The sequence below is a fragment of the Octopus bimaculoides genome, chromosome 9, assembly GCF_046866305.1.
Source record: "Octopus bimaculoides isolate indiv1 chromosome 9, ASM4686630v1, whole genome shotgun sequence".
Classification (NCBI taxonomy): Eukaryota; Metazoa; Mollusca; class Cephalopoda; order Octopoda; family Octopodidae; genus Octopus; species Octopus bimaculoides.
The window spans coordinates 11,551,998-11,570,089 of NC_142936.1; the positions used below are offsets into that span (position 1 = coordinate 11,551,998).

The window sequence follows — 18,092 nt, forward strand, 5'->3', positions numbered from 1 at the left end:
TCTCCCATTCTCTCTCCTTCCTCCTCATGTGTCTGTCTATCTTTCCTATTCTCTCACCCCCTCTCATATATATCTGTCTATCTCCCATTCTGTCTCCCTCCTCCTCTCATATATATCTGTCTATCTCTCCCATTCTCTCTCCCTCCTCCTCGTATGTGTCTGTCTATCTTTCCTATTCTCTCACTTCCCCTCTCATATATGTCTGTCTATCTTTCCTATTCTCTCACTCCCCCTCTCATATATGTGTCTGTCTATCTCTCTCTCTCCTTGTTCTTTTCTCCTATTAATGTATCTGTCTATCTCTTCTTTTCTCTCCCTCCCCCTCTCATATATATATCTGTCTATCTCTTCCTTCCTTTCTCCTTCCCCCTCTCATATATGCATCTGTCTGCCTCTCCCTTTCTCCTTGTTCTTTTCCCTTATCCCCAGTCTCTTTCTCTCTTACTCTATCTATCTCTAAAATCTTTCTTTACCTCACTTTTTGATGCTTCTCTCACCCTCTTCTTTTCTTTCACTTCACACACAGCCCCTCCCTCTCTCTCCTTTTTCTTTCTTCTTTCTTATCCCCCCCCCCCTTTTTTTCTTTCTTTTATTTCTTTTACTTGTTTCAGTCATTTGACTCTGGCCATGCTGGAACACCACCTTAAAGAATTTTTAGTCAAATGAATCAACCACAGTTCTTATTCTTTTAAAGTCTGGTACTTACTCTATCGGTCTCTTTTGCCAAACTGCTAAGTTACAGATACATACACACACCAACACCGACTGTCGAGTAGTGGTGGAGGACACACACACTTCTTTCGGTTTCCTTATTTCTTGATTGCCCACAAGGGGCTAAACATAGAGGGGACAAACAAAGACAGACAAATGGATTAAGTCGATTACATCAACTCCAGTGCGTAACTGGTACTTAATTTATCAACCCCGAAAGGATGAAAGGCAAAGTCGACCTCGGCGGAATTTGAACTCAGAACGTGGAGATAGACGAAATACCTCTAAGCATTTCGCCCGGCGCGCTAACGTTTCTTATTTCTTTATTGCCCACAAGGGGCAAAACATAGAGGGGACAAACAAGGACAGACAAAGGGATTAAGTCAATTACATCGACACCAGTGTTTCACTGGTACTAAATTTATCAACCCTGAAAGGATAAAAGGCAAAGTCGACCTCGGCGGAATTTGAACTCAGAACGTGATGGCAGATGAAATACCGCTAAGCATTTCGCCTGGCGTGCTAACATTTCTGCCAGCTCGTTGCCTTTCGGAAAGATAGATAGACACTTCTTTCAGTTTCCATCTACCAAATCCTGTCACAAGGCTTTGGTCGGCCCGAGGCTATAGTAGAAGACAATTGCCCACGGTACCGCACAGTGGGACTGAACCCGGAACCATGCGGTTTGGAAGGAAACGTCTTATCACAGAGTCATCTCTACACCTATATTCTTAATACTTTTTCACTCAGTTTTCTTCTCTGTCATTCCATACCTCTCATTCTTTCTCATTTTCATCTCTGCCTCTCTTTCTCTCTTACTCTATATTCCTCTATCTTTTTACTTCTCTTTCTCTCTTTCTCCATCTTCTCTTCACATTGTTTTCTTCCTCCCCCCCCATCATTCCTATCTTTCATTTCTTCATTTCCTTTTCTCTTTTCTCCTCCTCCTCCTCCTCTTATACTCACCCTCTTTCATTTTCTATTTCCCTACCCATTGTCTATCTACTCGTCCCCCCACACTTCTCTCTCTCTCTCTTTCTCTCTCTTTCTCTTTCTCTCTCTCTCTCTTTCTCTCTCTCTCTCTTTCTCTCTCTCTCCTCTCTTCTCTCTCTCATCTCTTTCTCTCTCTCTCTCTTTCTCTTTCTCTCTCTCTTTCTCTCTCTCTCTCTCTCTCTCTCTCTCCTCTTTCTCTCTCTCTCTCTCTCTCTCTCTCACATCTCCAAACAGTTGTTTCTTCCACCTATTACCCCCCCCAACTCCCCCACCCCACCCCAATCTTGAGAGTTGTGTAAGACAAGTTTTAACTGCACCAGCCACCAAAATTGACGGGGGCCCCTAATATTCAGACCTCATTAAAGTTACAACAATGACAGCAACAGCTACAATTATGAACCCCCAAACCCCTAAACCTCGAAACACACCACCACCACCACCACCGCTACCGTCACCTTCCCCTTCATGTTCGACTGTGTTCCTGTTCACCGCCACCCTTAATTTGGTATATATTTTCATTTATTTATTTGTTGAATAATGCTTAATAATGATAATAATGATAATCGTAGCGAGTGGCAAAGTGACCCCTTTACCTTGTCTTTTTTTGGAACAAGCAAGTCCATTAGCAATCTTCAAGCTACAGTTCTGAAAATATGTTCTCGGTGCAGTGTCCAGCAGTAGTAAGAACAACAGCATCAATTAAAAACAACGACAACAAGTTGATGATTATGATGCTAATGATGATGATGACGATGATGATTAAAAACAATATTGATAAGGGTACTACAAAAAAAAAAAAAAATTATTACTAACAAAGATAAACTGAAAATTCTGAAGGTGGTGGTCGGTGGCAGCGGTGGAAGAAGGAACATAGTCGGGGTGGGGGTGGGGTGTGCAGTGGGGGTGGGGCTGGGGTGGTGGAGGCGAAGTCAAACTGTTTTCAAAATCATCGGACCCCAAAACTAAACCCGCTGACATCTACTCAGAAAGAAAAAAAAAAAAAAAAAAAAAAAAAATAATGATAATAATAATTATGTATTTAAAATTTTAAGGGTTCTCAGTTTATCATTTTACCGATTATAAAGTTCGTTAACATTTTCAGTCAGGTATAGGTCATCTAAAATAAACCTGAGCCAAATTAGTCAGAGTCCAACGTTTTCAGTGGAAGCAGTACAAGCAGACAGGCTTCTTGCTTCAATGTTTTGTCTTTTTTTTTTTAGTTTTTTTTTATTCTCTTAGTGTTTCTCTTTTACTTGTTTCAGTCATTTGACTGTGGCCATGCTGGAGCACCGCCTTTAGTTGAGCAAATCGACCCCAGGACTTATTGTTTGTAAGCCTAGTACTTATTCTATCGGTCTCTTTTGCCGAACCATCAATGTTGTAGGGGACAAACACAGACACACACACACACACACACACACACACACACACACACACACACACACACACACACACACACACACACACACATATATATATACATATATACGACGGGCTTCTTTCAGTTTCCGTCTACCAAATCCACTCACAAGGCTTTGGTCAGCCCGAGGCTATAGTAGAAGACACTTGCCCAAGATGCTACCCAGTGGAACCGAACCCGGAACCATGTGGTTGGGAAGCCAGTTTCTTACCACACAACTACGTCTGTGCCTATATTTCATATAGATTTTTTTTTTTTAATTCTATTATATCTTTCTTAATTCATACATTGTTTTCTCTTTCTTAGAATGGAAATGATGATCGGGATGATAATAATTATTGTGAAGATGATAATAGTGAGACATATGATGATGGTGAACTAAATGAAAACAAAAAATGTTGTTATTTGACCTCAGGTCATTCCTGATCAAAGACATTCTATTCATTATAATCATCCTGTCATTTGCTTTGGGACCACATTAAATTATGTCTTCACCACCATTTTCTCTGCTTTTATATGATGGTAGGGTGCGATTTGAAGATTCGGTTGCTATTTATTTCTAGTAGACTGTGTAACTATAGAGACTGTTTTGTGGATTCATCATTTGATTTGTATGTGTGTATGTATTTTTATGTATGTGGATGTATATATGCATATATGTGTGTATGTATATATATATATATATCATCATCATCATTTTAATGTCCATTGTCCATGTGTGTGTGTGTGTATAATATATGTGTGTGTATATGTATGTGTGTATATATATGTGTGTAAATATATTTGTATATATATGCTTGTGCGAGACTGGCTGGACGCCAACCTGCCCTGTCGATGGATTGGCAGGTGAGGACCGCTTGAGTGGCCGTCTCGTTCGCCGGATTTGACCCCACCCAACTTTTTCTTGTGGGGCATTCTCAAAGAGAAAGTCTACTTAACAAAGCCCCGCAACATTGCTGAACTTAAGGAACAAACTCAAGCTGCCAGATAACTTTGTGCAGAACCATTTCTAAACCGCAATCTTTTGCTCTTTTGTTAATTGGGTGGACATAATCGATATAACAGTATATCTGAAATAGGGGGAAAAGAAGAAATAAAAATATAAGATTTCAGCTTTCAAATGACATATGAAATAGAAAAATTGAATAAGTATCAACAAAGTTACAAACAAAAGAAAATATATAGTTACTTATGGTGGACCATATATATATATATATATATATATGCTCACAGCGTTCAATATGCACATACTTTTTCACGTCTGACAGTATAGCCTTCTTTGTTTGTTTATTTCACTGTTTCGTTTTCCTGTCTTGTTTTCTGTCCGCCACTACATTCCTCCATGGAACAAATTTAATTTGTGTCCGTGGGAAGAGCCATTGTAACGATGCGTTCTGCCCTAACTCTTTGAAACGCCAGTGTTATAATGGTGGCAGCTGATGAAGGAAATGTTCTCTATGTTGCCTGTGTGTTTTCTGTACCTTGTTTATCATTTTGTCCATGTTTTATTTTTGCAACGTCATGTACCCAGATATGCATCTATATATACATGTGGATGAAGGTATGTACATACATGTACATATATATGCATATACTCATATATTATTTGTATATATATATATATATATAAACTTAAATCTATAAATTTGTAGTCTTTCTATGTCTTATGAAATATCAATGTGATAGACTGGCAATTTTGCTGCAGACAAAATATTTGCTTTCGTTTTCTTTTGTTCTGAGTTCAAATGACATCAGGGTCATCTGATAAAATAAATATGAACCTTGTAATTAGTATAGGTGTGAATCAATTTCACCTTTCTCTCACAAATGGATGACTTTTTTTTTTTGTTTTAGTATTATTTACATGAAATTTGTAAAGAGAAAGGGAATAATTACATTTCGGTTAAATTTACATGAAACTTGTTTAATTTTAATTAAAACTAATTGTAAAATTAGTGATTTTTCTCATGTGGAATTGTTTTGTTTATGAGAACTAATTGTTTTTTTTTTTTTCTATTTCAGATATATGAATTGTGTGCATCTGGCAGTGCTGTCGTACTGCAGAGCCTGCACTGTGCAACATGGCCGACATCGAGGAACACAGTCGAGCTACTGAAGACAAAGAATCTGAAACTCAAGTATTATCTGTAGAAGATAACTCGTTGAAGGGAGGACGCAACCGCATTTGTAAGCAGTGTAAATTTACATGCAAAGACTCTCGAGAGTTCTCGCAGCACCAGTTATCTGCCCACGGTGAATCGGAAGATAGCCATTGCATTCAAAACTCCGTATCCAACAACAACAACAACAGCAGCAACAGCAGCAACACCACTGGTAACAATACATATCGAAGAAACAGTGCCAAATCTTGCAGCCCTCAGATTGGGAACTCTAAGCCTGATTTCTTTATCAACAGTAACAACAACAATAACATTTATAAGATGAGCCGAGAAGAGGACGATGAAAATTCTGACCACATTTACAGGGATACTGAGGATGATGAACTAGAAGACCGATTAATAATAGCTGAAGACCAAGATGATTCCTTTTCCCATACTCCAATAAGAAGTGGCAATATTCAAAACCGAACGTATATCTGCCCTTTTTGTGATTTTTCATCAACTAGTGCAAAAATTTTCTTGCATCACCAGAAAGATATCCATGGAAAAGACTTCACCATTTATGAATGTGATGTGTGTGATTATGCAACTAAATACAAACAGAAACTTCCTCGTCATCGTAAGCTTCACTTTCCTGGCCTTGAGTTCAATTCTAGCTCAGTAGGTGTGTTGGGGCCAATAACTTTGACAGGGGAAAACACCCAGGATACCTCTGACATTATCATAACATCTGAAGTGGATATCAGAAAAAGAGATGAAGAAATGGAAGATGAATTAGATGATGAAGATATGGAAATAGTTATGGAAGAGGGAAATGGGATTGACGACTCCCAGAAACAGAAAACAAAGCGCACACGTCAAGAAGTTGACCCTGCAAAGTATATTGAGGTTATGGATGATGTTGGTATTAAGTATTCTTGTTCAAAGTGCGGAAATATTTATAAATGGCGCAAGTCTCTAAACAAACATTGGAAAGAAAAGCATGCTGATGAGAAACTAGATGGTATTAAGCAAATTTCATCTCCTCACAATCCAGTGAAACTGGGAAATACAAAAATTACTCATGAAATGAATCGGAAGGACTCGTGTGAAAAGCTCATTTACAAAAAGGAAGGCCAATCAAACGGTTACGCTGATGATGGTAGAGTGTGTCATGAAATATCAGGAGTCAGTGATTGTGTTATGCCTAAGATGATTGGACCATTTGTCACTAACTCTTACATATCCGTCTACTCAACACAAAATGGTCAATCTTCCGGTCAAGCAAATTCAGACCAAGGAGTACTTGATTTATCGAGGAAGACACCGACATCTCTATCATCCAACACACAGCGAGAACCAATTGACTTCTCGTTTAAAAAGGAACCTTATCCTTCAGCTAATGTCTCAGGAGTCATGTCTATAAAAGCTGAACCGATTTGGGATAATGAACAGGACATGACTGAGGGTGGGGATGATCAAAAACAAACATCTCCAGTTTTACAGTGTCCAAGGTGTTCGTTTGTTGCAAAAACTTTTATCGATTACAGTTCCCACATGGCAGTTCATCTAAATAAAAGGGCATTTAAATGTGCAGAATGTCAGCAGCATTTCAATTGTGTAGAGGAACTAAACAAGCATTTCGCTGAGGTCCATGTTAAAAAGATTCACGAACATAGAGACGTAATCCAGAAAATTCCACATGGACTTCAACAAACTTACCATTTACTACGCATGCCATTGTCTTCGAATGAGTTTAATTGTACTGAACAGCGTCAGTTGAAGTGCAGCCGTTGTGATTTTGTAGCAAAGTGGCCGGCTGAATTGCAAAAACATGCTGTCTCTCATTCTGAAGAACGTCCGTTTATATGTATGGTGTGTGGTTCGACTTACAAATGGAAGTGGGATTTAGTGAAGCATTTTGAGAAAAGTCATTCGACTCTAACTAACCCCTATAAACGTAGAGCAACAATTTTAGGATCTAATATTTCCGAGCCGACTATTTCTAGAACAGCCGATGCACTTGTAGATAGCCGAAGCCTTGACTCGATAATTTTGCCTCCCAAGAAGAAACGTAGGTTGTCTGAAACTGACTTGACAGCAATTCACTCGAAATATTTAGATTTGGAAATGAGAAGCGACAATTTTCGTTTTCCCAGATTTTCACATAGCAACAGATCTTCTCCCCTATTCTTTCGTGAAAGGTCATCCTCTGTTCCACCTTATTTGAATAACTTTCCCGAAAGGATTCGCTACAACGAAAGAGACTCTGATGATAACAGTATGCCTGGTCTTCAGATCACCAATGTCTATTCTTTAGTGAAAGACAAAACATCCAGCTCTCAGCCTGACTCTTTGGAAAGTTCATCATTATATACTTCTAGTATCCAGCCAACCATTGAACGCCTGACAGGCTGTTCGGATCAATTTTCATCTTTTGAAGAGCAACACAAAGCTGTCAATGCTGCTCTAAGACAACGTATCAGTATGTCTTCAAATCGCAATAAGCGCCTGTCTTCGGTAAATCCCAATGAGAAAGACAGATCCTGTGCTGATATTCTTTTGCCGTACAAGTGTACATTGTGCCAGTATCGTGCACGTTGGCCATCAGAAATAACTCAACACATGAAGAACCATTCAGACGAGAAACCGTTCTGTTGTCCCGAATGCAGCTATAAAAGCAAGTGGAAATGGGATGTCGTGAAACACATGAAACGATGTGGCGGAGGAACGGTGAAGGATGTCATCGACAACAGCAAGATGAAGTTCGGACCACCCAATGTTGTGGTTACATTAAGAGAAGAACCAAATGATAACGAGAAAATGACAAAAGCACCAAGTAATCTTTTGATTAATGGAGATGCTAACCAGTTTTCTTTCAAGCCTATTATTCCTGGTAAAATACCTCCTGTGATTATTGATATATCAGATAAAGTGTCGACTGATGTTGTTGACCCACCAGCTAAACCACCCTCAGTTTTAGACTTAAGAAAGGAATCAGTTTCCAAACCAAATCCATATTTCCGTGACTTAATAAATAATGGTTTATATCATTGCTTAGAATGTCAGTTTGTTGGTCATAGTCCTGCTGAGCTGAAACGACATGCATACCTACATTCTGAAGACAAGCCATATGTTTGTGAAGTTTGTACATATAGCTCTCGTTGGAAATGTGACCTTAAAAAACACATCCGTACATATAACCATTATGGTTCTGGCAATGGTTCCCAAATCGATAATATACGGAAGCATTCAAGTCCTGACGTATTCGGAGATGTATCAGTATCAGAGGAACCCAAAGTTTACAAGTGCAATCACTGCTTTTTTGAATCCGATTCTAAACTAGCACTAGATCAGCATACAGAGACCCACGAGAAAGAAACCGTGAAACACCGTTGTTCAAAATGCAACTTCGTTTCAGACGATTCCTTTATTTTCTCCCAGCATCAATTAACTCACGAGAACACCAGTACTTCATCGGATCCGGCTGCACAACCTCCAGTAGCAAACACTGCAAAGGTTTCATCTCGGACTCGTCACCTCAAGAACTGCCGTAGACCCATCAAACAATACCACTGTAGTAAATGCCCGTATGTATGCTTAGATGACATGGATTTGGTTGTACACAAAGAAGGACACAAACCTCAAGGTTCCAATGCATTCCAATGCTTCTTCTGTGATTTCAGTGTCCATCAGAAAATACAGTTAATCAACCATCTTTATCTTCATCCAGAGTTTGAAACATCAGATAAATCCAAGTTGAATGAAATTCTTCACTATTCCCAACTTTTAGATGTCTGGCAATCTAATAAAGATAACGAAGATATGGACTTGACTTGTGACGATTCTTTGGAATATTATTCTAACTCTGGCAATTATGACTTCAACAGAGGGAAGAAACTGGATGCGAATGACTACAAGAGGGAAGAGACAGAAATGGAAGAGAAAGAAAATAGGTTCATAAATGGAATGTCTCCAATGCATGACATGTCTTTGAAACGTCTACAGTGTGAATGGTGTGAGGCGGCGTTTGCTCACATCAGTACTCTTTACCAACATGCCCGATCTGTACATCCAATTTTGCTTCAACAACAAGAGTACGAAAACAACATAAAGTACGATGATCTACCTCCCCCACCACCGCCTCCCAACTATAATGGTGTTGCAGTGAGTCAGAATTCAGCATTTAACCCGATTCTACCTAAAGTTACTCAGACTCCTAAAAAGGTCTTACCTACCCAGCTTACTAAGCCCCAAAAGAATCTGAGCCCTGGAAAGACTGGTGGTCCTTTTAAATGTCAGAAATGTCCTTTCATTGGTGCCAGTTCAAATACGTATTCTCGCCACATGGAAAGGCACGGCAGCAACTGTAAGCACACCTGTTTGTACTGTGATTACAGTATTGACAGACTTAATCTGCTACATCAACACATGCGTGGCAGTCATGGACATGATGTGAAACAGTCACCGTTGAACAGCTCTGCATCAGATAAAACTTCACCCAATGGACCTCATAAACAAGAAATGGGAAGTAGAGTGATACTGTCGACACCAACCTACATTCAGAAAAGTGATGGAAGCAGCAGCGAATCTCATTTAAGACCCATAGCTCCCAAACCTGTGGAAGGCTCACATCCTGAGATTTCGCCATCTTTACCTATTCTTGAAAATGGACCAAATGGAAAGTATATGTATAGATGCCCAAATTGTTCTTTTTGCAGCCCCAAAGTTGCTAACACCTCAGCACATATTCGTACTCACTATATCAGCCATAATTTCGCAGATACTAAGAAATACGGAGAGAAAGTACCCGAGTTAAGCTACACCCCTTACCTCTCTGATACAACAAATAAGAAATTCAATAATAAATTAAATAACCCAATGAATGCAAGACCATTAAATTGTGATTGCAGTGACATGTCAAATCTGTCAAAGACTCACCAACCTGCGAAGATTCCTCCAAAGAATATGCTGCTCTGTCTACAATGTCCATTTAAGACGACCACTAAAGAATCTTTGCAAGAACACCAAGAATTTCATGGTTATAAAGGTCAGTATCGCTGTAGTGAGTGTAATTTTAGTGTTGATCATGTCAACCTTTTCTGTGACCATTCTGCTTTACACTCTGCCAGCAACTACAACAGCAACCAGAATCCCAGTAATAATGATAACAACAACAACATTAACAGCATCGGTAACAACAACAACAACAATAATAATATCAGCAGTATGAATACTTCCCAAATAAATTACAGGTCTAACGAAGGAGCTAATAACAAAACTAATTCACAAAAGATGGGTGGAGACCACTTTCATCCTAAATACGACAACAATGAACGGCGTGGTAAGTTGAACCTACAACAAATGTTAAAGCAAGTGAAAATGGCTGGCAGAGTGCGGTACAAGTGTTCGCGTTGTCCATATCGAACATGCTGCAAGAATAATATCATAAAACATCGTAAACAGCACATAGTGAACAGTCGTTACAAGTGCCAATACTGTAACTATAGCGCTGCACGCAAGTACTTGTTACAGCAGCATCTAAAATTTCATCGTGATGAAGCCAGCGAACAAGAAAAAGAATTCCAAGATGTCGTACTCGATCCTTACGATGAGAATTCTGTGAAAACTCTCAAGGAATCATCTGATTATAACAAAGACTTGTTGACCCCAAAATCTTTTGATAATTTTAATAGAAGAAGGAAACCAAGCTCAGGTGAAAGTACTTCCGTCCCAGTGTCTCTAATGATCAGAGCCAATACTGAACGAGATGGTGATGAACAAAGTGATATGCTTGAAGATGAAGAAAAACATTTGTCTGATGATCAAAACTATGAAAGCAAAAGGCGAAACTTTCATTGCAGTCTTTGTCCGTTTAGTTGTAACACTGCAGTTGTATTTCAAAGACATTCCCAGTTCCACAATTCCAGCCTAAAGTACAAATGTGATTTTTGTAATTACAGTGTTGATCGGTTTAACCTGTTGACTCAACATTCCCGTCTTCATTCACAACAAACGAATTATCCACCGTCGGCTTCTCCTGAAGATATGCCAGTCATGGATTTCTCATCACCTTCCTCCTCTTTCTCATCACATAATGCCTACATGAACCAAAAATCTTCAAAAGATAACACTGACAGGAATATAAACCTGTCTTTATTGGATGAGCAAGCAATGGGCAGTGAAAAGTTCCAAATGCTTGAGATGGGTTCTGAAGGTAACGAGGAAGCAATGCGTTACCACTGCAAACTTTGTCCTTATATGTCTAATTCTTTAAAAAGTTATAACGTCCATTCAAGCATGCATGGCTGTGAAGGCAAATACAAATGTGATTACTGTGATTGGAGTGCTAACCGTTTAAATCTACTTAATCAACACCGCAAGGTTCATTCTAGGGAGCCAAATTTCGACCCCAATCCAGATGAACTGACATTCCTTAACAGAGAAGCTCTTTTGCAATCTACAACTGATGCGAGAAGTTGTAACAAGCTAAAAAATGTCGATGCACGACATCTTATCAATCCCAAAACTAAGAAGTGTTACTCGTGCAAAATATGTCCATTTTCCTGCAATAATAAAAGCTCTTTTTTTCTTCATCTCGGTTTACATCGCAACCCAGCTCGCTATAAGTGTAGTCAGTGTTCTTATAGCGTCAGTCGGTGGAATCTGTTGCAACAGCATGAAAGAACTCATTTATCTGAAAACGAAGGGTGCAATTCTGTTGATGCTAATGGTGTTCAGATGAATACAAAAACCAATCAGGGAACTCTCAAAGCTAGGTTGCGCTGTCCTAAGTGCCCTTATCATTGTTATGCTCAGCATTTGTTGGAGACTCACATGAAAATGCATGAACCTGGCGAACGGTGTGTGTGCAACTACTGTGACTATAGCACTGAAAACTGGGAGGCATTACAGAAACATATGGAAATTCATAATGGAATCACCAATCTGTTGTGTTCTACTTCCAAGTTAGATTCCTCTACACTGGAACAAGCAGCTGGAGATGAGGAGTGTGACAACGAAAACTCTTTAAGAAGAAAGTACAGTAGCGAGAACGAGTGTGAGGATGGATATCGCTGTGACCAATGCCCTTTCACCACACCATCCCTGGATATATTGCAACAACATGAGTCTCAACATGAAGACATTGACGACTCGACTTCCTGCAGTTACTGCCAGTTTACCTGCAGAAAAGAATCTGAAATGGAGAAACATATGACAACACATCATTACGACCAGACATATAATGAAGAAGAAGAAGAAAAAGAAGAAGGAAATAGGCTTGGGAGGACAGAAAACAAATCAGAAGAACATGCAGCTGAATTAGGTTGTCGAGTTTCTGAAACTAGCCAAAATAATGATGATTGTGTAAACACTAAGTTAGAAAGTAGGAGTAGTCCGACTGAAAACGAACTGAAAATTAACGAGACAGGTGAAGGTTCACCTGTTGAAGAAGAAGAAGAAGAAGACAGCAACAATCTAATTGATGATAGTCCAACATCTGCAAAATCAAAATTAGGTTCAACTTCTTTTGAATGTCAGTATTGTGACCGTGGATTTGATGATGAAACCTCCATGCAGGAACACGAAAAGCATCATTATAAAGCTTATGACTCCATCCAGCAATAACTCAATTTTATACTCACTTAACTCTTAAGTTCATGGTAATCCTATAACCCGGGGTAGAAGCTACCTGATGCTCATTGCATATCAGAAACCCTTTAATGAGCAAAACATTGGCTTCGACTGTTTTATATTTTGTCTGAATCGGGTTTGAAATTTACCTTGTTCTTATGGTAATTAACAAATCAAGACATGGCAAGTCTCTAACTAAAATCACTCCATTTCGTTCTCGGTAAGAAATGGTTTATCCTTTGAATTAAGTCCGCTTCTCCAACATGATTACTTCCCTTTCGCGTGATGCCACCAAGCAATTTTCTTTTTCATTTTTTATTTTTTTTATTTAACTTAATTACATTCCTTCTGTGTTTAGCCTATGAAGAAAAATTTTAAAAAAAAACATAACATTCTGTCTTATCGTGCACAGTTTGCTCAAGAGAGATGCTTCATTTGTGAACAAGAACAAAAAAAAAAAAAAACTTTCTGTTTTATTTTAGAATCATTGTAAAGCACTTGCATTTTTTTCTCCCTCACTTTCACATCATATTTCACTGATACTAACAAATTTTTGGACAATATTTTTAGCCTCTTTACTTGGTATGAAGAAACCTCTAAACTTGCAATGGTAGTGTTGTCATAATGATTCTTAAAACAAGATTAATATTGATTAAGAATCTGGTGCCAATTTTACGTGACTTTCAACATGGCACGAATTTTAAAGTTAACCAAACAGAATTTTAAAGTTAACCAAAATTTTCTCTATCCTGCTGCAGAACTTGATGAAAATGAAATATAAGTATTTTAGAATTACAAATACATATGTTTATAGCAGACAGGCTTTTACCATCTTGTTGAAGATAATTCAGAGACCACACTATTGATTCATGCAGATGTTTGGAGTTTTTAAAAGTTATTCTTAAAAATAATGATACAGACAGACAAACAAGCATTAAAAAAACTGTGGTGAATCAAATTAGATTTCCTAAATCAAAATTTTTTGAAGAATTACAGTCAGTCTGAAAAGAATAATAGTATCAATAGCCATTCTTATTTTAAAAGAATTGAAATTCTGCGACTGATGTCAAGTGATTAAATGCTAAAGAATGATTATTAAAATACAAGAGTAAAAGTTCCCTGGAATATTCTGAAATTTTAGGTTGCATTTTTGGTATCTGCAGTCAGAATTACGGGACACTTATGTATGTATATATATGTATGTATAAAATACTTGAAAAGTCTGTTGAATTTTTTTGGATTATTGGAGAAACAAAATATTAGAGCACACAATTTTTGGCAGTATTCTTTGAAGCAGAATAATTTCAACAATGATATAAATCTTCAAGCCAAGAATCTAAAAAAAATCTAGGAAAAAAATGATAAAAATTCTGCAAGTTCTACAGACTTAGGCGAATAAAAAAAAAAAGAAAAAGGAAACCTAACAATTTAATAAACTTCTTTGCAGATTATTTTGTAAATGCTGTTATTACACATTTAGTGCCTTTGCAATGCATCAGGGAAGTGATTTGAAGAAAATAATTTTTTTTTTTGTCTTTTTGAATTTTTGAGGAAAAAAACCCAAACACAAAAAAAAAAACAACAGAAAAATGTTAAAAATAAACAAACTAATAGAATCACAAATATAAATAGAAAAAAAATTAAAAAAAAATTGAATGAATGAAGAGAAAATATTAAAAAAAAAAGCAACAAAGAAATACAAAAAGAAAAGAAGAAACTTTGTAAAACTAACCACATTCCACTTGAAATCTGAAACATATCTGACTGTTGATTGTAAGATAGAAGAATATTAGAATTCGGTTGATTGTTATTGCTACTAATAGTGCTGACTTTTCTACAGACCTTCATTGTTTTAATTCTGTCATTATTATTATTATTGGTAAATTTTAGAATTTTTTTTTAAAAACCATTTTCATTTTTTTCCCCTCCTCTCCAGTGAGGCGGGAAACATTCCTCCTTCGTCCCCCTTCAAAAATTATGCACCCATACACACACAAACACAAAACCCCCCCCCACAAAACAATTATATATTTTTCTTTGACAATTTTTTAAATTCCTTTTCACCATTCCATCATGTATGCATGTGTGTGTATGTGTGTGATCAGTTGCTGCTTCCAACTGCAGGCTCTTCAGTGGTGCCAAGCTCACAAACAACTGATATATATCTATATATATATATATATATATATATATATATATATATATATATATATATATATATATATATATATTATATATATATAGGTGTGTGTCTTTATGTATGCATAAATAAATGTAGATGTATTTATGTGTGTTATATATATATATATATATACACACACACATATATACGCGCACATTAATGATTTATGTATAGTTTATATGAAAAGTCAAACACTAATTGATATATATATATATATATATATATATATATATATATATATATATATATATATACACACACACACACACATACACACACATGTATAAATACATGCTTTGGTTTTTTTTAATGACTAGTTTTTTTTTAACCTTTTATGCATTTATTTACATTATTCTACTAAATCTTTCTAATCAGTTATCCATATTTATGTACGTGTGTGTGTGTACATGTGCCATTATTACGCATTCATAACTTAGTTTGATTTGTGCTCACGCATACACACGCACTCACACCCATATATAACTCTGCATGTACTGGATGTGTTATATGAATGTATGTGTGTGTGTGTGTGTATTACATATGTGTATATATAGTCTGTATTTTAAAAATACATACCCAGCTCAGCATAGTAAGTTCTCTGCTTCTGGGAAGTTTGATTTTTTTTTTTCTCTCTGTGTTATAGAATAAATAATTGTCCAAATTCTTTCACAACATTCCACTTTGGTGAGAGTTAGCCTTTTTCAAACTTAATTCATCATATTATTTCATTAAAGTTAATGAAACGATAACTTTTTTCCCTATCTCTCTCTGTCCTTTTGAAAGAAAAACGAAAAAGGTACATTCCAGTTTCATCCTTGAAAGATGATGCATATCTTTCAGATTCTTTGAATCCAAAAAGAAAACATGTTACTTAATGTAGAATCGAGAGCAGCTAAACTGTTTTAAACAGCAGTGAAAATATTTCAAGTTGGACGATGACATTAAAATGTGGACAAAAAACACAACACACACCCTGTCTGTTTGTCTATCTGTCTGTCTGTCTCTCTTTGATACATACACACACACGAACACAAATCTCATATTATTTCATCATTAATAATCAAAATATTTCAATAATTATTATCAGTCATCATGACCATGTTAACACCGTTCGTTTCTGTTACCCATATTTTCATTTATTTAATTCTTATATTTTTTAAGTAATTTCTTTTCCTTTCTATAACAACAATATTAGGGAAAGTATTTTTTAAGCTCATTCTCCTTTTTTTTCTTCGTTTTCACTTGGGGTGGGGGTGGATAGGTAGAATAGACAGATTGGTGAATGATATGCCTTCATTTTGTTCATTCCTTTTCACATCTGTTTCTCTCCTCCACCTCATGCCACATAGGTTAGACAATTATAATTATATTCTATGTAATTATGTCCCTTTGCAGTCCAAGTTAGCATTTGGCTGGCTTGTCTTTGATTTTCTTCTGTGAGGTTCAGTAAAATGAACTCGCTGTCAGATACTGATGTCAGTTTAATTGATTTCAGCCTCCTCCTTCACTGTAGTATGCAACTGTTGCATCATTATTTACTGTCCACTTTGCCATGCATGCATGGGTCAGATAGAATTAGTTGAGGCAGATTTTGTTAAAGCTGGGATGCCTTACTTGATGCCAACCTTCAACTCTTTCCAGGTTAGTTAAACACCTTCCTATAGCTAGACAGGTTTTTCACAGAAGACTGGAGACAAACAACTTTGCTTGTATGACAGTGATTTTCATTTACAACTATCTCATGGTGTCTACACAAGGTTACACACAAACACATACACGCACACAGTAAACTTCTTCCAGTTTTTGTCTACCAAATCCACTCACAAGATTTTGGTTGGGGGCTATAGTAAAAGATAATTTTCCAAGGTGTTGCACATTGGGACTGAACCTAAGACCATGTGGTTGAGAAGCAAGCTTCTTAACCACACAGTTAGATTAGCAGGATTAGGAGAGTGACAGATTAACATTCCTTGCAGGCTGATGATCCTTTATGGGTTTCAAATCCTGATGATTCTTGTCTTGACTTTTCATTCTTCTAGAGTTGGTAAAACAAGTTTAATTAATTACTCAGCTTAATTAATCAATTAGACTTCTCTTTAAAAATGTCTCGTCTTGTACCTGTAACAAAACATTAGGAAATACTTTTCATACTGGTTTTTCCATATGTCTGTCTTGATCTACTCCTTTTTGCTAATCTTTACTCACTTTTTTCATTAATCTTTACTCACTTTTTTCATTAATCTTTGCTCTTTTACTTGTTTTAGCCATTAGACCGTGGTCATGCAGGGGAGCTACTATGAAGAATTTTAGTTGAACGAGTCAATCCTTTTATTGATCTCTTTTGCCGAACCACTAAGTTACAGGGACACAAACACAAACATATATTTGATAGGCTTCTTTCAGTTTCCATCTACCAAATCCTCTCACAAGGCTTTGGTTAACCCAAGGCCATAATAGAACACTCTTGCCTGAGGTGCCATGCTTTGGAACTGAACCTAGAACCATGTGATTGGGAACCAAAATTTTTACTACACGCCAATACCTTCACCTAATTTTTAATTTCTCATTGCAAAACAACTAATTCCTTCAGTTAATTATTTTGAATTATTTTTTTCTATTTCCTATTGTTGACAATAGTTGAACTGTGCATCATTTATCTACAACTTGTATCTAGATTTATACAAACCCAAACTGATATCATAATCCACATTCCATTTTATAACCTTCTCTTTATGAAATTAGATACCTGTCCAATTAATATATATATATATATATATATATATATATATATATATATATTAATCGAAGTGTACAGTATAAAAATATTCATTACAACCAATCTTACCAATCGGTTTTGTGCTAGGCATTCAATGAAGGTGTTAGATAATAGTCCGATTATATAACCCTGCACTCATCAGAGGTAGCCATTATGGAATGAAATATGGGTAAGATTGGATGTAATGGATATGTAATACTGTACACTTTGATTGATATATCCACGCTATTGAAAGATACGAATACATTTTTTCTTGACTTATGGACTATTAGACAA

At 36.8% G+C, this 18,092-nt stretch overlaps 1 protein-coding gene across 7 annotated transcripts in view; it reads left to right on the plus strand.

Moving 5' to 3' along the window:
* The window catches only part of LOC106879997 (uncharacterized), a 319,599-nt gene extending 302,644 nt beyond the window's left edge, over positions 1-16,955 (plus strand). For all 7 annotated transcript variants that reach the window (XM_052970417.2, XM_014929780.3, XM_052970416.2 and 4 more), the window contains one exon: positions 5,147-16,955. In XM_052970417.2, coding sequence (XP_052826377.2) covers positions 5,206-12,852 — 7,647 coding nt within the window. In that variant the 5' untranslated portion in view covers positions 5,147-5,205 and the 3' untranslated portion in view covers positions 12,853-16,955. The remainder of the gene's footprint in view (positions 1-5,146) is intronic.
* Positions 16,956-18,092: the final 1,137 nt, after the last annotated feature.